Source organism: Acinonyx jubatus, chromosome D1 (genome assembly GCF_027475565.1).
Source record: "Acinonyx jubatus isolate Ajub_Pintada_27869175 chromosome D1, VMU_Ajub_asm_v1.0, whole genome shotgun sequence".
NCBI lineage: Eukaryota > Metazoa > Chordata > Mammalia > Carnivora > Felidae > Acinonyx > Acinonyx jubatus.
The window spans coordinates 4,727,796-4,750,508 of NC_069390.1; the positions used below are offsets into that span (position 1 = coordinate 4,727,796).

At 60.2% G+C, this 22,713-nt stretch overlaps 1 protein-coding gene across 2 annotated transcripts in view; it reads right to left on the reverse strand.

The window, feature by feature from the left end:
- The window catches only part of LRP5 (LDL receptor related protein 5), a 103,738-nt gene that overhangs the window by 39,456 nt on the left and 41,569 nt on the right, over positions 1 to 22,713 (reverse strand). For both annotated transcript variants that reach the window (XM_053202821.1, XM_053202822.1), the window contains 4 exons: positions 22,399 to 22,595; positions 21,139 to 21,270; positions 4,764 to 5,160; positions 3,152 to 3,323 (listed from right to left, as the gene is read on the reverse strand). In XM_053202821.1, coding sequence (XP_053058796.1) covers positions 3,152 to 3,323; positions 4,764 to 5,160; positions 21,139 to 21,270; positions 22,399 to 22,595 — 898 coding nt within the window. The remainder of the gene's footprint in view (positions 1 to 3,151; positions 3,324 to 4,763; positions 5,161 to 21,138; positions 21,271 to 22,398; positions 22,596 to 22,713) is intronic.

A 22,713-nucleotide genomic window follows, 5' to 3' on the forward strand; every position in this document is an offset into this window, starting at 1 on the left:
ACCCAGGCTCCTCAGCGTCTGGCTTGGCTGCTTCACTGTCACTGGACATAGTTTCTCGGAAGAACGACAGCTGTGGCTGTCCCAGCTTGGTTTCTACGTCCCCTGACCACGGAAAAGCAAAGACATCCCCCCGCCCCTCGGCTGTTGCCCCCTGAAGCCCTCAAACTCCCCCGTGGCCCCCAGCAGGGGCCTTCTGCACCTGGCCTGGGGGCCTGAGCCAAAGGTCTGCCCTAAGGAACATCTGTTGGTCATATTCACCAAGATGGCCCGGCCCCGAGAACGAGAACACGTGGCCAATTTCCTAGCACGCTCGGGCCGCCTCCAAGGATGTTCACCTCTGGGTCTGGGGCAGGAAAAGACTCACCGAGTTGACCCGGAGGACGGTCTCCACGTCCGTCCACGTCAGCGGCCCCCCCTGGGGCAGAGGTGGAGGGGCGGTCGGGCACAAACCCCACGGCCGGGGTCAGCATTCCCCAAGCGTGTGTCACCAGAGCCACGGCGGGGAAAGAAAGGGACCCCGGATCATATAGTTGGAGAACACTTACCCAGCTCGTGCCCTCAGAAAAGCTCAGAGTACCAAAGGCCCCCCCAACAGAAACCCTGCAGGGAGGTCACCACGCGTTTCCAGGTTTGTCTGACCCAAGATTCCCAAACGCTTCTGATTCCGCAGCCCCTGCCTTTAGGTTTTCTGGTGATTAGCTCCACGGGGATAGGTAACGGGATTGCGGTGCGTGCTCCTGGTTTGCCCGCGCAGCCGCTGTGCCCTCCGCTCCGTCCCCTACCCCTGGCCCGTCCCCATCTGCTGCCAGGCTGGCTGTTTTCAGTTCCTCTGGTTCCCTTTGAAACGGTGTTCCTACTTCTCCCCAGCCTTGCACCTCTGCCCATTCTACAAGGCGACGTTTATCTTCTGTATAGTAACCTGACATGTCTTAGGGCTTGGATCTTAGGTCTGTGGATTGATTCTAAAAGTGGAAAACCAGGGGCGCCTGGGCGGCTCAGCCAGTTCAGCATCTGACTCTTGATCTCGGCTCAGGTCATGATCTCATGGTTCGTGAGCTCGAGCCCAGCATCGGGCTCCTCGCTGACAGTGTGGAGCCTGCTTGGGATTCTGTCTCTCCCTCTCTATGCTCCTCCCCTGCTTTCTCCCAAAATAAATAAAAGTAAAAATAAAAATAAAAATAAAATAGGGGCGCCTGGGTGGCTCAGTCGGTTAAGCATCTGACTTCGGCTCAGGTCATGATCTCGAGGTCCATGAGTCGAGCCCCGCGTCGGGCTCTGTGCTGACAGCTCGGAGCCTGGAGCCTGTTTCCGATTCTGTGTCTCCCTCTCTCTCTGCCCCTCCCCTGTTCATGCTCTGTCTCTCTCTGTCTCAAAAATAAATAAATGTTAAAAAAAAATTTAAAAATAAAACTAGAATAGAATAGAATAGAATAGAATAAAATAAAATAAAATAAAATAAAATAAAATAAAGGAAAGGAAAGGAAAATAAAAAATAAATAAAAGCAGAAACCTACTTAGCACACGACTCTGAGCTAGATACTGTCCCCCTGGACCTCCGTTTCTCATCCACAAATGGGGACCGTGCCACATAGCTCAAAATACACGTGTCCATCCACAGGTGGATGGCTGACGTGGCCCATCCATACAATGGAACGCTATTCTGCCATAAAAAGAAGTGACAGGAGGGCATGTCACATCGATGATCCCTGGAAACACTGTGCTACGTGAGAAAGCCAGGCACAGAAGGCTGGCTGTCCTCGGACCGCAGTCACATGAGATGCCCAGGACAGGCAACGCCGTAGGGACAGACAGAAGATCCGTGGGTGCCAGGGACTGGGGAGGGGAGACTGGAGACTGGCTGCTTATTGGGTCCGGGGTCCTGGGTGATGAAAATGTTCCGGAACTAGAGAGTGATGATGGTCGCACAACACCGTGAATGTATTAGACGCCACTGAGTGGTACGCTTTGAGAACGTGAAAACCGTCATCTCGTGTCATGTTTGTTTTACCGCGGTTAACAACCCCAGCACACCGCTGCGGGAGTACACGGAGCAATGCCTGTAACGTGTCCAGCAACGTCAGCTGGACACACGCAGCCCCAGCCCGCTCCCAGGGGTGGTGGGGTCCGTGGAGACGAAGCCTCCTTGGCCGATCCCGCCGGAAACAAGGGTCTCGTCTTCAGGCTCAGAGGCTCAAGAGAAACTCCCTGTAGCAACAAGATCCCTTTAAAGATGGCCATTTGTAGGGAATCCGACGGGAAACGGCCACTATTGCAACGGCTTGCGTCTGCCTGGGAGAGGCACCCACGCAGCCCCGAGCCCCCTTCACGGTCCTGCTCAGCAGTGTGGCTGGAAACTCTGCGACACAGACACACATCGGTGTCCTCACTCCCCCCCGCCTCCTGCAAGCTGCCTGGTGGGGGTCTCTCCGGGAAGCGTGAGGGGAGCAAAGGTGACCCCCCAGGTGGTGATGCCTAAGGCAGTGGATGGGACCAGCAGCAGACGAGGATGATCCAGAAGTGACTACGAGGGAGGGAGGTGTCCACGCTGAGGAGAGGCACGAACGTCAGGGGCTTCCCTGCGACAGGGACAAATTTAACTACCGTACCGCCAAGAGCACCTCAAAAAAATACACCCGTGAGCAAAAAACAAGCTGCCAAAGAACACATCAGGACACCACTTACGTTAATCGCATAGAATCACACAGAACAAGACTGTAACATACTGTTCGCGGCAAAAGGAAAGGTCTCTTAACGCCTGGGAATGCCTCACCAAATTCAGGGTAGGGTCACCTCTAGCCTCCACTTATGTTGGTAAGATTTTGTGTCTTAAGTGGGGTGCTGGACGTGTGCGTGTCATTTTTTTGTTACGGTTTTGTATTTCGAAACAATTTAAGACCCTCGCATGTCAGAAACGCACCGGAATACGTTATCTTTTCCAGGATCCCGTCTGACCAAATAGCAAAGCACAGACATCCACCTGAGGCCCGCCTGGTACACGTGATGGGCCACAGGGGCGGCCAGGCCTGGCTTCTGCCTACTACTCGGGGCTCGAGGACGGCCGGGCTGTGCCAGGCTGCACAGCCCGTATTGACACAGCTTCACGGACCAGCGCCGCCCGGGGCTGGGAGCGGGGAGGCGGGGGATGACTCACCTCGATTTTGTCCGTCTTGGCATCTCCCCAGTACAGCTTTCCCTCCTGGAGGTCCAGGGCCAAGCCGTTGGGCCAGCCGAGGGAGGTGTTCACCAGGACGTGCCGCTCCTGCCCATCCAGGTTGGCGCGCTCAATTTTGGGGTTTTCCCCCCAGTCTGTCCAGTACATAAGGCTGGAGGAGAAGAACAGGTCCTTAAAGACACCGTCCTGTCCCCGCTGCGTCCCCAGGGCCGAGGACACCCCCTCCCCCCGCCCACAGGAGGCGCTCAGGAGACGCTGGCTAACTGCAGGGATGGGCACCAAGCCCCGCACGCAGGACCAGGGGCTCCGCAGAGAACAGCGGTGCCCCCGGCGTGGGCTTAAACTGCACAGGGTCCTTGGGTTCATCTCCCGCTCAGACGCCCTGCTGAGAGACCCAAGGCTGGACGGGCTGAACGTCAAGGAGGAGGAAGGGGTGGAGCAGAACCTTCTTCAAGCAGCTGACGGGCTCCCGTGTGCAAAGCGCAGGCTCCAGAGGCAGACAGGCGGACAGCCCCAGCTCTGCCAGCGGGCACCCGGAGCGGGTCACTTCACGTCCTGAGCCTCAGCCCCCAGGGAAGTGACAGAAGCGCCCGACGCCCGGTGGGTGCTCCGCGGACGGCAGCCACGGCCACGTAACCACGGTCACCATCGCCGCGGCTCTGCTAGTCCCCACGAGGGACAGCTCCCAGGTGTGCCCTCCCCGGCCGCCTCCCTCTGTCCTCCCAGCTCCTCCAGGCCGTCTCCAGGACGCTGGCCCACATCCGGCCCAGAGGGCAGGAGGCTTCCCCAGCGGCCCTGGCTCCACCCCACCCCTCCCGCCCCCCAGGCAGGAGCTCCAACTGTTCCTCCTCCCTCAGGGTCTGCCAGGTTCACATTCCTGATCATGAGCCCCCAGGAAGGGCACTGCTACCCTCTGAGCTGCTGAGGATGTCAGAAGGGCTCCTACATTGACTGACAAACTGTTTTCGCAGAATCCTAGAACGGAAAGTTGGAGCCACACGGCCAGATCGAATCCCAACCTCCTGGCTGCGTGACCTGGGCCAAGCCCGTTAACCTCTCTGGGCTTTAGCCTCCTTCACTGTACAACTGTACCTGCCTCTCAGGGTAGGGGTGGGAGGAGGAGGTAAAGATTCCGTGTGTGTGCTGAGTTCAGAAGAGGCCCGGCCCCCCGTACGTAACAAGTAAGGGCCATCGCTTCTGTTACCGTCATCAGCCTAGAAATCACCCTGGTGAACTGTTCCGTTTTACAGGTGAGAAGGGCGAAGCCCATGGGAAGAAACGACTTGCCCAAGCTCTCGGGGCCCTCCGTACGTGAACACAACAGCCTGTGTCAGACCTTCTGAGAGTCTGGTCCCCGGACGGGCAGGAGCACAACCCAGGGGCTCGTTAGAAACTCAAGTTCTCGGGCCCCACCCTAGCCCTCCTGAAACAGAAATCTGGGCAGAGGGCCCAGCCACCTGCATTTAAATAAGCCCTCCTCCAGGGGATTCTGATGCAGGAGAAAGTTCCAAAACCACTAGTCTCTCTCCCTTCTGGTCAGCCTGCCTCCCAGCCCCAGCCAGGTGGGAGGTCCACCCGCCCCCAGCCTTACCCCATCACGGGGTGCAGCACGATGGCCCGGGGCTCGTCCAGGTCCTCGGACACCAGGATCTTGCGGGAGGTGCCGTTGAGGCGCGTCACCTCGATGCGGTCGGTGCCCGTGTCCGTCCAGTAGAGGTTACGGGCCACCCAGTCGACCGCGATGCCATCTGGGTCGTTGATCTCGGTGTTGACCAGCGTCTGGGCGCCAGAGCCGTCCAGGTACGCCCTGCGGATGGCCCGCACCTCGTCGTCCGTCCAGTACACGTAGCCTTCCAGCGGGTCGTAGTCGATGGCGATGGCGTGCCGGATGTCGTCCACCTGGAGCACGATGTCGGTGAAGTCCGGCGTGTCCAGCGAGATCCTCCGCAGGTCCGTCCGCCGGGCCAGCAACAGCACCTCCTCGGCCCCTGTGGATGGCCAAGCAGTGGGGGGTCAGAGGCCCACAGCAGGGCAGCAGTGGGCACGGCAGGGGAGGGGCTCAGCCAGGCCCCCGAGGTCAGGGCTCCCTCGCAGGTGATCCTCGGTAACGTTCGCCGAGGTCCCCCTACATGGTCACCAGTTCGTCTTTGTGAGGGCTCTGAGGCCAGCACCATCTTCTAGATGAGACCATACAGACACAGAGAGGTCAAGCAACCTGCTGACAGCCACACAGCCACCTGGCTTCAACCACTGTGTACGAGCTGCTTCCCACTCGGTCCCCCTTCTCCCCTGCAAGCCCCTCTCCGGGCCACAAATCAGTTCCAAATACAAGTCCCACGGAGGCACTGGGCTCTAGACGGCAACTGCCAGCCATGCTTCTCAGAGCCCTGGCGCGGCCCCACCTTCCACAGGCCCAACTTTCATGGCTCAGTCAGATGCCACTTCTTCCCTGAGGCCCTCCCCTCCCCCCGCTCACCCCTCGGGAGCAGCTTCATGCCAGCTGCCTCTGCCCACATGCCTCATCTAACCACACACGACACTGCACGAGGGGGGCTACCCCACCGACAAGGGGGAGCACCCTGGGGGCTCCCCTGACACCCCCGTGGCTATAAACAATCCACCTCTGCCCTGGACCCTCCCTGCTGGCACCTGTCAGAACTCCCCGGAGAAACAGCACACGTGGCCTCATGCTGCACCCCTGGCCTGGACACTCCCTCAGAGCTGGGTCACTGTCCACGCATTCATTCTGGTCCTTTCTGGTCTCCAGGACCCAGAAAACCAGGATTAGGCCCAGAGACCACTTCTGGAACTTTGGGACCACCTGCCTGGTTTGACGAAAGGCCCAGAACGGGGAAGGACCCACCTCAAGTGGGGCAGCAGGATGGGGACACGGACGGAACGAGTTGAGCACATCTGTCAAACTCAGGCCCCCCCCCCCCCCCGGGCCCAGCCTCTGCAGCCAGCCGTGCGGTCGGGCCACAGCCCTCAAACAGCACACGGTCCCCTGTACCCAGCACCAGCTTCTTGCCCCAGAGGCAGGGCCCATGGAAGCCGGTGCCTTGCAGAGTCCCTCTGGGGCCCCCGGCCTTGCATTTCGAGTTAAGGACTGTCCTGCTCCAAGGCCCAGAGCTCCTAATCCGAGTCCTCCACTAGAGGGCGTACACACGGCAGCAATGTCTCTATCAGCCCAGGGCTGGGAAACTGAGGCAGGCAGTGCTCAGAAGGTACCCCAAGTGCCTGAGTATGCTGGAAACCTCTGAGAGCTAAACTCAGGTTTGGTCCCAGTTTGGTGTGTGTTGGAGGGAGGGAGGGTAGAATTCTGAATTTCAACGAATTGTCTCCCCCTGGGCTCCAATCCTAAGTATGTGCTGTTGACATCTGACCAGTCCTTCAAGGCCCAGGTCACACACCTCCTCCTCCTCTAGGAAGCTGTTCCTGCCTCCCCCAGCCTAATGGACGAGCTGACCCCCCCCCCCCCACACACACACACCCTGCCATTCCGGCACATGTCCCCTTAGCTCTCTGCAGCCCCCAAAGCCACACCCAGAGCAGATGCTGACATCCTAGGACAAGCAGGGAGAATGCAGGGCAGAAACTTCCTGGCCCTGCTCCCACTGTGTGACTCTGCAGGTCCCTGACCCTCTCTGGGCTTTGGTCTCCTCGTCGAAAATGAAAAACCAGCCCAACCTGATGGTGTCCGACTTCCTGTCTAGCTCTGACATCAAGGGAACCAGAGACGGACCTCCACGGAGGGCGCTGGCTTCATCTGCCACCACGGAGGGAAGGGGGAAGCCTGCCAGGGCACGGCCAAGAGGGCATCTGCACAACTGTCCAGAGGCTGCCGAGCTCCCAAGCCAAGACCGAGGCAGGTCACTGTGCGACACGGAGGCCGTGTGTCAAACCCCACTGACTTCAGGTAGCACTTCCTCCCCAGAGAAAACACTGGCTCCGCGAGGGAAAGCGATACTCGGTCCCGAAACACACATGGAGACTGTTTCCCCCACCCCTGTTTGCATGACCCTCCAGACACAATCACCTACAACAGCATAATCCTTGGGCACCTGGGTGGCTGGTTGGTTAAGCGTCCGACTTCGGCTCAGGTCATGATCTCGCGGTTCATGAGTTCGAGCCCCGCGTCGGGCTCTGTGCTGATGGCTCAGAGTCTGGCACCTGCTTCGGATTCTGTGTCTCCCTCCCTCTTTCTCTCTCTCTCTTTCTCTCTCTGCCCCCCCCCCCACTCATATTCTCTCTCTCTCTCTCTCTCTCTCAAAAATAAACAAACATGAAAAACAAATTTTTAATAAATAAAAAAATAAAAATAAAACAGCACGATCCTCACACCCTGTCCCGGAGGTATGACTGTGTCCCTTTTTACTGATGAGGAACTGGATGCACAGAGAGGGTAAGCTCCCCACTCAAGGGCACACAGCAGCGAGTGGGAAAAGAAGGCGGCACAAACGTTTCAATCCCTGAGGCACAGACAAGAAGCCGGAGGCAGGTGTGCCTTGCAGCCAGCTAGCTCAGTCACCCCACCAGCATCTCTGTAGGCGGCTGTTTCAGGCAGGCCCTGGACCAGGCGCTGGGGGCAGGGGTGGACGGAACAGATGACGGATCCAACCCCCACGGTGCTCCTGAGATCACAGGGCAGAGGCCTTCGGTGAGGGAAGACCATCCGCGAATGGGTAGCGGGAAGGAGAGCAGGGGTTTCAGGAGGCCTCCAAAGGGGGCCGGCTGAGACTGAGAGGTCCGGCCTTCAACTCCCAGAACCCCACATTCATGTGGCTGTGACCTTGATTCCAGACCCCTCCGGGGCAAGAGTGTGCCCGGCCCCGGCCCTCCTCCAGCACACCCCACCACTGGGGAACCCCATTACCAGCATCCCTTAACATTAAGTCTCTGTAGCTGAGGCAGTAATTAAACGCTGAGATAAAACTGTAGGTGATAATTGACTCCAAGGGGGGGGTGTCTGACACCCCTTGGGCTGCAGAGCCTTTGAAGTTTTTATTTGAGCTTTATCTAGAAGAACGCAGAGAGCGGAGTCGGGGAGGCGGTCGAGTGCTCTGTCCAGGCCAGGCCAGCGGCGGGCAGCTGCGGACAGAGAACCACTGGCCTGGGCTCTGCTGGCCGCTGGCCGAGCTGCTGCTCACAGATGGCCTCCGAGGTTGTCTGCAGCGAGGTCTGAGCGGCCTCGGGCCACCGGGGGTGGGCGCAGGGCACTGGGCCGGGCCCCGAGACGGGGAGGCCCGCCCCCTCCCTAGAACCAGACACGGCTCCCGGGTAGGAGTTTGTTTAAACTGTTGAGAAACTAACAGTTTGGCCAAAGGGCTTTCTCTGGGGTTGTTGAAATAAAGAGCCTGCCCCACAGTGCTGCCGAGGAAAGTGAAACCTCTCCCTTGCTGGCTGGGCAGCGGTCCCCGGAGCCTCCTTAGGGCGGGCTCCTGACCTCTCCCCTTCCTCCCTGCACACACACACGCAGGAAAGAAGGGCAACACCCCTGTCTTGGGGCCAAGTGCGGGGCATGGGGCGCAGGCCAGGCGGGGGCACGGCCTCCCTGAGAGCGAGCGTTCTGAAAACGAAAAGGCAGACCCGAGGCCTGGCCCAGCGTCACGGGCATGTCAAGCTCCACACCATCCCTGCCTGCCAACATCCGTCTGGACCAAGCCGCCCTCCGTCACAGGGCGCTGTCCCTGTGCCCGGCCCAGGGTCACAGAGCCGAGGCGAGACGCAGGAAGGGGCTGCCGGCAACACAGCACCACGCGCTGGCTGGCTGCTGACAGCAGAAACGTGTGCCTTCGCGATTCTGGAGGACAGAAGCGAAAAACCCAGCTGCTGGCTGGGCCACGCTCTCTCCGAAGGCTCCAGGGGAAACTTCCTTGTGTCTTTCAGCCTCTGGCGGTGGACGCTCCTTGGCTTGTGGCTTGACCGCTCCAACCTCAGCCTCTGTCTTCATACAGCCTCCTCCCCTGTGTTTCTGTGTCTAAATTTCCCTTTTGTAAGGTCACCAGCCATTGGACTGGAGGCCTGCCCTACTCCGGTGTGACTTCACTTTAATGTGGTTGCACCTGCAAAGAGCCTATCTCCAAGCTAGGTCACACTCGCAGGGTCTGGGGATCCAACGGGTCTTTGGTGGGGGACATGATTCAACCCATAAGAGGTGGGGAGCAGAGGGCGAGAGGAACATTCGATGGAAGGACAGGCAGGTTCGGGTTGTGGGGAGGACTCCAGGAAGAAGGGGGCGTTTGGGGCAACAGCACAGAGACCAGAGTGTCCCGGGCCGTTTCTGCAGCTGGAACGCGCAGGAACGGGGCTGACCCACTGACACCCCCGGCGAGTCTGATCTGAGTTTGGAGGCCAGGTGCTTGCTAAGAGGTTGACCTGGCCCAGCATCCTGTGCAGGCCGCTGGGCCGGCTCCAGGCCCATGACAGTCTGCAAGGAAGCCTCGTGCAAACAGCACGCCGTGCGTGCAGCGGGAGTCCAGCCACAGGACAAACAAAAGCCTCCCTGGAACAAAAGCCTGGCAGGAAACACACGCAAATGTCCGCAGTGGTTACCTCTGGACCGTTCCCGGTCTTCCTTCTAGTCTCCAGCAGGGGCCTGCACACGTTTCTCCAAAGGACCAGACGTAACTGCTCGAGGCTCTATGGGCCACGACCGTCTCTGTCACAGTCACCCAGCTCTGCCGTTGTAAATAAAGGTGTGCGAGCGAAACTTCACACGTGGACACCGAACCTTGAACTTCCTGTCACTTTGCCGCATCACGAAACGTTCTCCTTGTGATTTTCTTTTCCACCATGTAAAAAACGTCCAAACCATCCTTTGTTCGAAGGCTGCACAGCACAGGCAGCGAGCCATCCGGCCCACCGGCCGAGCGAGGTTCGCTGACCCACGCATGAGAAGGACGCGTGCCTTTTACAGCGTTAGGCGGCACGTCCTAACAACAACGGCGGAAACCGCGTAAGGAGGGAGAGCGGATACACAGGACCTCTCGACCCTCCACTCGATTTTCCTGTAAACCTGAAACTGCCATACGAGGTAAAGTCTATTTGTCTTGTAAGTAAACTGAAAGGCAGGCACAGAAGTCCCTAAGAAAACCACCCAGACCCCAGCAACAAACAGGTGAAGGCAAATTAACAGACAACAAATACGACAAACGGGTTAACTTGGAGGGGCTAGAGGCGGAAACGGCTGCCTACTCAGCGTGGCCACAGCGGCCCCCCACCGCCTCCCAGAGGACTGCGCCCGGCACACGCTTCCTGGACGGCAGCGTGGCTCAGGGACCCTCTGACCCCACAACTTCCCCTCTGAGGACCCAGTCCAAAGCAGCCGCTGCAAACACTGGCAGATTCCTGCTCGCGGAGGGTCACCGAGGCCTCGCGATCACAGCAAACCCAAACCTGCGGACAATCTAAACGTCCCTCCGCGCGAGAACATCAAATACACGAAGGGCCACAGCGCAGTCAGGCGCTAAACGGCGGGCTCTGAAGAAGGGCCCACAAAGGCGTGGAAGGGGTCAGCCCCGACACGGCCCGCACGCGATGCACACATCAACGCAAACCCAGATCTGAACATGCGTGGAGAGCAGGCGAGCAGGAAACAGCGAAAACGCTGGCAGCAATCTCTGGGCGGCAAAGATACGGGTTTTTATTTTCTCCGTTATTCTGCGTAACGGCTTCCTTTCTACGGTGAACACGAAGGTTACTTTTTAACCAGAAAAAACCCAAGACTTTAAAATGTGGTGGGGGTGGGGGAGCGTACTCAGAGGCCTCATGGTTGCCCTGGGGAGGGGCCTGGGCTCTGAGACAAGGTTTTCTCACTGGACAATCGGGGGGGGGAGGGGGGGGGGATGAAACCGCCATGCGGGGGTGACTTATTTGGCCCTCCAGGATCTGAGCCGAGTGGGAGGGAAGGACATGAGAAGGGATGGGGCAAGAGGGCCTGTAGCCCCTGACAGCCCAGGAGGAGGAGATTGGCAGGTCGCCCAGTGCGACTTGGAGGGTTCTCACAGTTAATCCCCTCTGCACCCCAACACGGGAAAGGATTTTTCACGATGAGCAAAACAACACATCCCAGGATGCGGAGGGCCCCCAAGCCCTGCGCCCCCCACCTGGCCTTCCCAGCAGGCAGAGTGGACATCACAGACTGTCCCCACAGAACCCGCATCTCCAAGAAAGGACAGGCCCCTCCCTGCCCCGAGGTTCGCACCACCCCAGGGCGGCTCTTTCCACCCGCGTCTTTTCATGCCGGACTCGGGAAGCGGCGCACCCACCTCCCTTCAGCCCCAGCTCCCCTCGCTGGCCCCCCACCCCCCACCCCTGGCTCCGCGTGGGCTCAGGAGCGGGCCTGGAACCACACGGGCAGCACCGGGTCCCAGCACGGGCTGTCACCCATGCCACAGGCTCTAAGGCCACAAACAGCTTCACAGCTGGTAGGCAGCTGACTTATTTTTGTTTTTTAGCAATTGATTAAGTTTCTCCGCTGCCCCCTGGGGTAAGCTGTTGGACGACCGCTGAGACCACAGCCAGGAGCCCTGGCCCAGGAGACCGTGCCGAGTGACCACAGGGGAAGTGGCCGGGCCAGGCACTGGCTCCGAGGGAAACCTGAGGCCCAGCAGCTGTTGGCCGCGTGGCCTGCCCGGGACCCTACGGGAGGTTGCAGTCCCCTAAGAGTGGCCGGGCAGGCGCCTCAGTCTGCCCAGCTCTAAAATGGGGGAGTCACTCCTCTGCCCGGGAACCTGGGGCGGCCGGAGCAGCAAGGTCAGTGCCAGCCTCAAGACTTCTGTGCAGCCAGCCCCTTCCTCTCCTATCCCTGGGTTTTCAGCCCCTCACGTGGTCCTCTGCCGCTTGCCTTTCCCCTGCCCCTCAGAGGCCGCCACAGCCCAACGGTCACACCCAGCTTGGACCCTCAGCCACACTTCCTTACTGAGTGACCGTGGGTAAGCGACTTGAGCTCTGTCTACACACAGGTAAGAGTCAGGAGTGGAGACGGCTTCCCGGCAAAGCTGAGAGGTCCCATGACAAGGTCAGGGAGCCTCTGAGCCCAAGGCCACAGCCCCAGCAGCCCACAGCCCCAGGGGCATTGAGCACATCCCCGGGGACCTGCCTTGGGCCATGCTCTCTTTGAGCCAGCAGCAGAGATGTGGCCCAAGGGTTCGAGTCCCAGGCCAGAGGGCAGAGAGACAGGGAGACAGAACAAAGTGCGGTTGGTTGGGCAAATTAAAGGTGGGCTACCCGGTGGGTCGCTGGAAACACAGGACTGCGGTCAGAGGCTATGAAGCAGTCAGTGACACACGATGGAGAAGGCTGGGTCCCACTCTTTGGGCACACGGCTCAGCTCTTCTAAAAAAAACACTCAGAGTGCCTTCCTGAGCCCAGGCATACAGCAGGGGCTCCATAAACACCTGAAGCAATCCTTCTTCCTCCTAGAACATCCTATCCCACGGCTCCCAGAGGTGGTGGCAGCCACACCTCCGGAGCTGCGGCCACGGCTCCTGAGCCACGGCACGTGGCAGGTGCTTGGGTTCAAATCCCGCCTCTGTCCCTTCTTCTGTGGCTGTGAGCTAGCTCTGATGGCCCAAACTCCTTTTAATTTTTTTTTTTAATGTTTCTTTACTTTTGAGAGAGAGAGAGAGAGAGAAAGAGAGAGAGACAGGATCCCAAGCGTGACCACCCAAACTTCTGAATCAGGCCGCCCACAGCCCCTCCCTCACCCGGCTCCCGTAGGGCACAGAAGAGTAGATCGCTCAGAAGTGTGGGTGCCTGGCACCCCCCAAGGCACACTATTACTGCTATGTCCCGCCCTGCCCTGGCGGCACAGGCAGGATGCACGGGGTGGGGTGACCCATGAGAAAGTGCTGCTGCTTTCGCTCAAAGGTGGTTGGGCTCCAGCCGTTCGCGTGGTTCGTGCACCGCACCTTACAGTTTGTAAGGCCCTGCAGGAGACACGAACCCCATTTGATACGCCCAGGTCAACGAGACATGGAGAGCCCGCGTTCCGTCAGGTCACAGCCGCATCGTGCAGGCTCAAGGCCGGACTCAGACGCCCCAGTCCCCGCCACACCATGTCCCCCCAGAGGGGACAGAGGGGGCACCCTTCTTGGTGCAGTCCTCAGTGCCCCGCTCTAGCAGGACCCAAACACCTCAGCTCTTGCCACGGTAGATGCTCCTGAAGAGACCTAGTCGATCCCAGCGTTCGTCCAGGGGCTGATGGCGGTCCCCTGGGAAGCCAGGATCCCTCCCAGCTTCCCTCCCTCGAAGTGGGTGTGGGAGCACATCGCAGTGCTTCTCCCAGGGGGGCTGGGGCTGAGTGGAGACCCGAGGGACTGTCAGGTGAGGAGCCCCAGATAACAGGTGCTCGAGACAACAGGCATAGCACCGGCAAGGGCAGACAGGCAGGTGCTCACACGGTGGGCTGGAAGCGACCGAACTGTCCATTTCAGTTGGAACAGGAGGCACAGGGTGAGAAAGAGCCTCCTGGCCTCTGTCTGCTGATAAGCCAGAGGCCCCGGCGTCAGCCCGGCACATGCAGCCCATCAGGTCACTGCCTGTGGGGCACTTGCGGTTGGGGAAGGTTGAGGCACTAGGACACGGTCATTAGAAGCAAGACGGAGGGCGTGCAGCCATCACCAAAGCCAGAGGGGGCCCGAGGGGTGCCCGGCGGGTGGGGCGGGGACAGGGAAGGCCTTTCTCTGGCAGCCTGGGGGTTCCACCAGGGCTCGGACGTGCAAACCCAGAACCTGACTCAACAGACTGAGCTCTGGGGCCGGGCTGAAGCTGGACTCAGGTGGTACCAGCAAGGGGACACTGGACAGGCTGGGGTGGGGGGCGGGGGGGGCGGGACCAGGGGCTGATCTGGGGCCAGGCCGGAGCCGGACTCAGGCTGCACTAGCAAGGGAGACATCAGACAGGAGGCAGGGGGACAGGGCCAGTGCTGGGAGTGTCGGCAATCCAGCCCTCCGTCGGTGGACCCAGGGCATCCGCGGAGCTAACCACACCCAGGAGGCGCCATTTGGTCTCATCCCCCAGCCCAGGATGACCGTTTTCTCTTTCCAAGAATACGGCACGCTCCCCTCTTCTCTTTTATTCGATGTAGAAGTTAGTCTTCAGGCTCAGACACAAAAGACCACATGGTGTGTGGTTCCATTTCTAGGACGTTCCCAAACAGGCAAAACTAATCCGTGGTGATAGAAGTCAGGACAGAGCTGCCCCTGCGGCATGTGGGGGGGTGGGGGGCGCTGCAAAGGGCACCAGGGAATCTCCCGGGTGCTGGAAACCTTCCGGATCCGGACCGGGGGTGGTGGTTGGGCAGATATATACAACTGCCAAATCGAAATCAGAATGTACGCTTGGAATCTGTGCATTTCACCGTCGGCAAGTTATACCTTCGTTTCCAAAGAAAATGCAGAAAAAAAAAAAAAAAGTTAGTGCTTGGACTTGTCACACCATTTCCTGGGACTGTGCAATCTGATTTTCTTGCTATTAAAAATTCACGGTCCATGGCTGAGAACAGCAGCTGCCTTCTGTTTGCAGAGCCAACGCCAATCACAGCCCGGCCGGCGTCAGCCTCAGCCACAAGGGCCTCCTTTCTTTTCCCTTTGACCTACTTCCCTGATAAGTGACAAGACAGCCAGACTGCGAACAAACGCGCCCCTTATTCCTCGGCCCTGAGCCTGGGCTAATCCACCCAGGGAGACGGATGGATGTGAGGGGCTTTGAGACCTCGCCCCAGTTGTCAGTCTGCCCGTCGGACCCGACAGTGACGCCTCTGTTCCTCCCCGCCCCCCGCCACCTTGGCCCACCACATCCCCTCGTCCTTTTGTTCCGAGTCCCTGCGAACATCTGTTAAAACTACTTCTTGGCGAGGTGCAGCGGGCGGCCCCGTAAATCATGCAGCCCGAGCCGCCTGCCCGCCCCGACACGCAGTCACGGCCTCCTCTGGAAAGGCCACGGAGGAGAGCACGGAACGATGCTCAGGGCCAGGCTGGCCACCGCGGGGCAGTGAAGCCGCGTGCCCCGGCCACGGCCCCGGTAAGTCACCTGCCCCAGTCGTCCGGGCCTCGAGCGGGGACGCACACCGCCCAGAAGCCCCCAGTGATGAGGAATGCGCGGGGACGCCACCGGAGCCAGGAGAGCAGCAGGCTCCCTCGGACGGTGGTGGCAACTCCCAAATAAGGCCCCGCTACTGCTGTTTTTAGCCCATCCCACATAATTGGAAAAACATGGGGAAAACCAAAGCCAGCTGGGCGCCTCCATCGGCCAGGCTGCTGGGGAGGGGTGCGTGGGATCGCAGCCTGGCCCAGGGATCCTGCCCCCCCCCCCCCCCCCCCCCCACCGCTGGCTAGCGGGACAAGAGTCACTCAGGCCCCGGGGTCTCACCAAGCCGCTGGCTGAGCTGGAGCCCAAGGGGGCGCTGCTTGCTATGACATCCTTCCTGGTCTCGGAACCTATAGGACCCCCACTGGGGCCAAACTTCAGGAGGACCCAGAGGGCCATGGGACACAAGACACTCCTGACCCAGAGGAAGGGAGTCCTGAGCCTCCCGTCCGGTCTGCGTGGACCCACACAGGCACCGTGGGGAACAGCCTCTCATCTGACCCCCCCCACCCCAGTCATGCTGCTCTCCCCATTTCACAGGGAGAGAGCCCGCAGCTGGGAAATGGCCAGCCCCGCCCCATGCCTCCAGGGGACAGCTTGCAGGCCCTGGGCCGTCACCCCCTCCCCCACGCACTGGGGCCAGCCCCCTCTTTGGGGAAGGCACCGACTCCCAGCGCTGGGCTGGCTTTCATTTGCTCAAAGTCAGAGAAACATAGGACTCTTGCACAGCACAAACGTTTCTTCAGATTCAAGTCCACGGCATGATAACCAGCTGCCCAGACTGAAAGTCCCAGGAATCTGAGGCCATGGCTTCAGGTCTTGAGATGTTTCCGGCCGTGCAGACTTTCTCCAACTGCTGCTCATCAGCCTGCCTTGGGCGCATGTCAAGTACAGACTCAGCCCTCCGCCTCCCACACCCGTCCCTTGTCCTGGAGACTCCGATTTGCTAGGGCCGGGGAACCTGGATGCGACATGAGGGTCCGAGTAATTCCGACACATCCAGGCCCCCGCCTCAGACCCCGATCCCACCCGGCCCGGTGCTGGCCTCGATCCCTGGAGAGGGCAGCCACATGCCCCGTGCCCTCGGGACACATACCTCACTCACCTGCCCGTCTCTCACCGGCTGTGCGAGGAGGGCTGCCCGCCCACCGACGTCCCCTCCTACCTCCTCTTAGCACCAGCCGGCCTCATCATCTACTTCTGATTCCAAACGTCCAGGAAAGAATTGCCCTTCTGGCACCAGACTGCCCGCATGCCTGCCTGCCTGGCTCCAAGTTCAAGTTCAAGCACAGCTCGTATTTGTTGGGTAGTCAGGCCCTCCTCCCAACAACCCCCCGCCCCCAAAGCAGGTACTATTATCATCTCTTTTTACAGGTGAGGAAACAAAGCACAGAGAGGCTGAGTCATTTTCCCAAGATCACACAGCCGGGACATGAGTGAAGGTATCCTAAAAGGATAACTGGGCATAGAAAGCCATCCCATTGTTGGAAACTGCTCTGAGACTGGCCCCCCCCAAGACTGAATTTCCTCACCACCCCAAAAGTCCTGGCAGACTCTCAACTACAGACCAAAGGCACAGCCCTCAGCTGTGGCCTCAGTATTCACCCCCTGGGATGCTGGACCTCGCGGAGTCCGGGGCCAAGAGGAGATCCACAAGTGGCCCCGGGGCCTCCTTCGCCAGCCCCTGAATCGCATCCTCCCCCCTGGTCACCCTGGCCTCAGAAGCCTCCGTGGGTGCTGCTCTGATCCAGCCAGGAAGGTGCCCTGCACCGGGTTTGCGCCCGCCGGGACCTCTGGGCTCCACTGTCAGCGGTGACATCCTGCAGGGTTTAGTGTTTCGCTGTCTCCACGTTACGCTTGTGTTTCCAGCGACCATCTCCAGGCCATTTTCACAACCAGTACCCTGCACATCATCAGCAGTCAAAATCCACATTCCACGTGTAGTTCACGGCCCCCCAGGAGGCAACACTACATGCGCCAGGGGGCGTGGGCAGCCTGGAAGGCCTCGCGAGAAAAGGAAAACAGCCAGGGTACTCAGGTGACAGGATCACAGGCTTCTAATCACACGGTTTCCTTTAACGTGATGTTCTGTGGCAGGAAGCAACACCTGGAGGGCAGGTCTGCACCCCAAAACCCAGCTTGCCAGCGGAGGGGGCGCGTTCTAAATCTGAAGCCCTCGTGATCCTCGCCCACGGCCCCGTCTCGGACTCCCTGTGTCTGTCGCCCAAGCACAAGGAACGCCCCTCAACGACAGAATCCGTTCCTCACGCATGCCCGGATCCCTCTGGATTGAGAAACACGGACAGATACCCTCCACCCTTCCACCCCAAGTTTCCAGAAGGCCATCTTGGTGGCAAACCCTTGAAATGTTCTGAGAAGCTCCTGGAGGTCTTCTCGCCTGAAACTAAAATGTTTAGGAAACTGTTTCCAGGTTCCCACCGCCAACGGCTTCCCACTTCCGCTTCGAGTGGGTCCAGGGCGGGGGGCTGCAGAAGGCCCCGTGCAGCCCCCAGAACCAGCCAGTCTGTGAGCGAGAAGCACGTGGGGTGGGAACCACGCTCATAAAAAGGCGGAACCCGAGGGTCACATCCTCGTGCAAAAGCCAGACTCCCAGCCCATGCTGTCCGTGTCGCCTGCGAGCCTCCCTGACCTGTGACGTCCCCTACGGGGCAGCCGGAGCCAAAGGAAAGGTGCAGCCTCGGTGTAAGAGTGGCCCCAGGCTGCCCTGTGCGAGACACCCCCGGCCACCCACACCGGCTCCTCGACAAAAGCGTTTTTCGTCCGCACGCTTGGCATCCTCCCACTGAGTCATTTGTGAAAGTGTCTTTCACGGCTGGGAGGCAGAAACAGCTCTTACAAGACCAGGGAAGGTGACCCCGAGCAACTGAATCCATCCCGGGGGGCGGGTAACCTGCAAGCAGGCCACTCTTCCTGAAGGAGGCCAGGAGACGTGGCTCAGCCCCCTGCCACACGACTTCCAACCGGGACAGCCCTTGCTGCTAATCCTCCGGATCCACCCCACAGGAGATCGTGGGAGTTTCCAGGACCCCCCACCCTTGCGCAGCCTCCTCCAGGAAGCCCTCTTACCCCAGGGCATCTCCCCTCTTCTGCCCCCTGCCTCCCGCAGATGTTTGCAAAAGGAACCGAAATGCCCTCAAAGGGCTTGACCCCAGGCAGTGGTCCCAGAGCTCAGAGGCTCCGGCTACTGGAATGCTGAGAACCAGAAAGTCCCCGTTCCTCTGCCTGGAAAAAAAATCAGCCCTCCCCCAGGGGTGGGAGGGCCCTGGGACGATGGAGGCAAACCCAGGCTTCCAGAGGCCCTGCCCTTCTCCCTCCGGCCCAGCGTGACGATGGACGTGGCTGCCATATACTGTGCACTCACGACGTACCAGGGGCCCAGCACAGCACCTGTGATACCTATTGATACAACACTGCGTCCTCCCCAGCTTCCCCGGCTAAGGGGTGGTCTGTGACCGCCCCCGCATCTCACAGATGAAGAAGAGCAGCAGAGCGACAAGTCCCCAGGCGCTGTCCACCCCCGATGACCAACACCCTTTGTGCCCCCGGGTAGCTTGGGCAAGTCCTTCGTGGAATTGCAGGCTTCCCCAGCTGTGCACCTGCACCGGGCCAGGACTCTGGCCTTGTGACCCCAGACTCCAGTCCTGGAACTCTGACGCGTGGACCTCCCGCCTCACGGGGCCCCTGCGTCAGCTCCCCACCAGGGCGCACACTGTTGCATGATGTACCTTTTGGGGGGTTGGGTCCACCCTCCCCCCTCCCCCCACCGCTTTCCCGCTCCTTCCCCAAAGGTCCTCACGCAACCTGGCTCCAGGCTGGGCAGAGATGCGGGCAGCGACGGCAGCCACGCCTGTCCTTCTCCCAGAACAGGTGGTCACCTCCCCATTCGGCACAGCGCTTGGACGGGGATCACCGATCAACAGCAACAGCACCAGATTCACATCGCCCTCACCCCGGGGCCAGGCGCCAGGCTGGCTCTCTCACGGCGGCACGACTCGAAAACAGCAAAGACACAAAAAAAAACAGAAATGCCCAACAGCGGGGAAGATGGTTCACCGGACAAGTATTTTTCGGGCACAACTCATGTTATAGAAACACACGCCCCTCCTCTAACTGCCGATGCCCCTGCAACAGCGTCAGGGGGAATGCAGACACTCGTGGCAGAACGGGAGAGAAAGATACACTGAGACACGGGGCGTCTCCAGGTTTCCCTTCAGCTTCTCTACACACAAAGCAGGACGGGCTACGTAACACGCAGGGCCGCTGCAGGCTGAACACAGGGAGCCCCTGCCCCAGAATTATCCAGCATTTCAAGTCAGCGACAATGGAGCATTAAACCAAGCACGGGGCTCTTTGGAAGCCGGGGGCTCTGTGTGACCGCCCAGATCAAATGCCTGTGAGGTCAGTCCCGACGCCACCTAGCTCTTGCCTCAGGGCTGCCGCACATGCTGTTCCTCGTGCCTCTTCCTTGTTCATTCTCAAGTCTCAGCCTGTCTCCTGGGAAGGACCTTCCCTGACCTTCCATCCGGGCCTCCAGCCCACCCCCCCACCCCCGCCCTCAGTATGTTATTCTGCGTCTCAGTCCTTCCTTTGTGTCCTGTGTTACTCTGATCCAAATCTGAACTCGCATTCTTCATTCACGTGCCTGCTTGGTTCCTGTCGACCCCTCCACAACTCAGAGGGACATTCCCTGTAGGAAGAACAGGGGACTGGAGCGGGGGGGGGGGGGGGGTTCACATTTACCGTTCTGTTCTCTGCACGCAGCACACGCAGGCACGCGGACTCCCTGTTTGCCGGGATGAACTTTTTGTTTTAAACCCGGGCCCAAAGGAGTGGTAACACTCCCTCGGCTCTGGTCGCAGGTCCCCAGGGAAGCCCCCAGTCTCCCTTTCCTTCCCCCCAAGTGCCACTGGCCCAGGGGCGGCCTGCTTCCTGACGTCTCTCACCGGCCTCTCGCTGGCCACTCCACTGCCACCCGGCTGTGCTGGGCCCTAGACACCCCCAGGGACAGGCTGCACCCTGGACACACCTTATTCCCAGAAAAGCACACTGTGAACGTGACAGCCAGAAATAAGGAGCCTCGGACGGTGCTCCAAGGAGGGAGGGGTGACACATCATTAGAAGACGGTCATTGTAGGAGACCCTGAAGCAGCACGTGCGGCAAATGAAGGGCGGGGGGAGCACCGAGAAACACTTGTGTGGGGGGAGGGAAGTCAACTGAACTTCACGCACCCCCAATTTTTTCCACTGAGCAAGTGTCTGCAACCCGAATTTCCGTGGGGAGGGTGGTTATTGGGGCACGAAGATCCCATGGAAATGGGACGTAAGGATGAAAATGCATCAGAAATTCCCTATCAGTGTGGAAAATGCTTGTGGAAAAAGCAGAAAAGCAGGAGACGAAGCCAGCGGGGAGGCCCGCAGCCCCACACCGGCAGCGCGTGCTTGGGAGAGCCGGGAAGGCAGGAAAGGAGACGTCTGTTGGGCGCAGATCGCGGGGCGTCTCCTGATTCACAGTGTGTTCCCCTACACGACCGTCCTTTTTACAACACACACAGTGTTTGCTCGGCAAGTCGTGACAGCGAGCATCTCGGCTACAATCACGGCTTTCTGGCAGCCGACCGCGAGGTCACCGGACAGACCAGACCTGAGTCCCGAGCCCGGTAACGTGCCCGCCGGGCAGCCGAGCCCAGATCTAACCCTGCATCCCAGCCGCTGGGCCGCCCAGGTGCCCCCGGCTGCGGAGCTCCGAACACGTGAAACCTTCGCCGGGGGAAGGAGACCGCCAGCCCCCCCCCCACGCCCCGCCAGGCCAGCTCCCCCCACCCCAGCCAGCACCCCCCCCCCCCCCCCCGTCTCACCTGCCTTGCACGTCCTGCCGTTGTCCTGAAGCTGGACGCCAGTGGGGCAGGCGCACGTGTAGAAAGGCTCCCTCGGGGACAGCAGGCACAGGTGAGAGCAGCCGCCATTGTCCTCCGCACACCGCGTGTGGACTGGGGAAGACAGGGCGGGGTGAGAGAAGGTTCCAGAACACAGCCCTCGACCCCACCCACCCACCCACGCCACTCCATGGGGGCATCCTCCCTGCCTTGCTCCTCTTCCCAGCCTTCTACAATACAGAACCCTCATGTTCCTCGGGGCCCCTCGGATGGCACCTCCTCTGGGAAGGCCACCCTCGGCCGGGATCTCAGGACCTGCCCGTGCAGTAGGGACTGGGGGCTCCTGGAGCAGAGGCCTGTCTTTGTGATGTGCTTGGAGCCCACGGGATCTGCACGAATGTTTGGTGGCCACACCTGGACACTCTCGGTGCTGATAACAACCCTTCTCATTGTCCCAAGCCCATCCGTGACCAAGACGCAACTGAACAAATCCTTCCGGCATTTCACTCTGCCCAGGGCAGGCAGGGGCGCGGTACTGTGACATGTGGAGTATTAGCCCCCCACCCCCGCAAACGACTGGAGCAGATTCGCAGGGGGGTCCTCCTCTTCTCCCTAACGCTGCCTCACGCACAGGGGGCTGCCCCCGCTGTGGATGCGGTAAGGACCGTGATGTTCTCACCAGGAGACCATCCTAGAGAGCCCCACCTTCCCTGGGGTGCTGACAGCTGCCACCCTTGCACCCCCACAGTTAAGTTCAAAGCTGGAACCTTCCACAGCACCCCGGTCCCCGAGGGAGGACGTGAGCCCAGGGCCGTGACCTTGCTAGCTGCCCGTCCCAGGAGCCCTGAGCCTGTGGGCGTCAAGCTTTCCGCCATCGAGGACCCCCGCCGCCACCCTATGGAGACCCCAAGCCGGGAGCCTCAACTCACAGCAGATTGATCACCAGTAACTACTTACCTTCTGTCAGGCCCCGACAACAAAGCAACCTTGCTCGGGAGGCCCTCTGTCACCTCTGAAGAGGACGGGGGGAGGGGGCACGGGGCCCCCCTGAAGCAGCCCCCATACCCGCTCTGCAGAGGGCCCTCCGGGTTGCGCCCCAGCTGGCCCTTGCACCCTGCATACACGTCCCTCCCCTCCACCACACCTCTCCTTCTCCTCCACTGCTCTGATGCAGGTGCCCCCAGACTCGGGGCTCCTGCGGAGGGAAGACGCCAGCCGCCCCCCACCCGGCCCCCGACTTACAGTAAGGCTGCCGCTCTGGGCTAAGCACTTGAATATCCATGGGCGAATAGAGAGCTCGAAGGATCTCCTTCCTCTTCTCTCCCGTCTTCTTGTTACAGGCGTGGATGGAGCGCGTCTGCCAGTCCGTCCAGTACAGAGTGTCCCCGGAGAGCGTCAGGGCAAAGGGGTGCGTCAGGCTGCCCTCCACCACCTTCTGCCTGCGGGTGCAGGAGGCACGGGTGGGAGCTGTGAGCAGACTCCCCGTGGTCCTGCACGCCCCCCGCTTGGAAACCCTCCCACGGCCACCGCGGACCCACTCACGTCACACAGGACGAC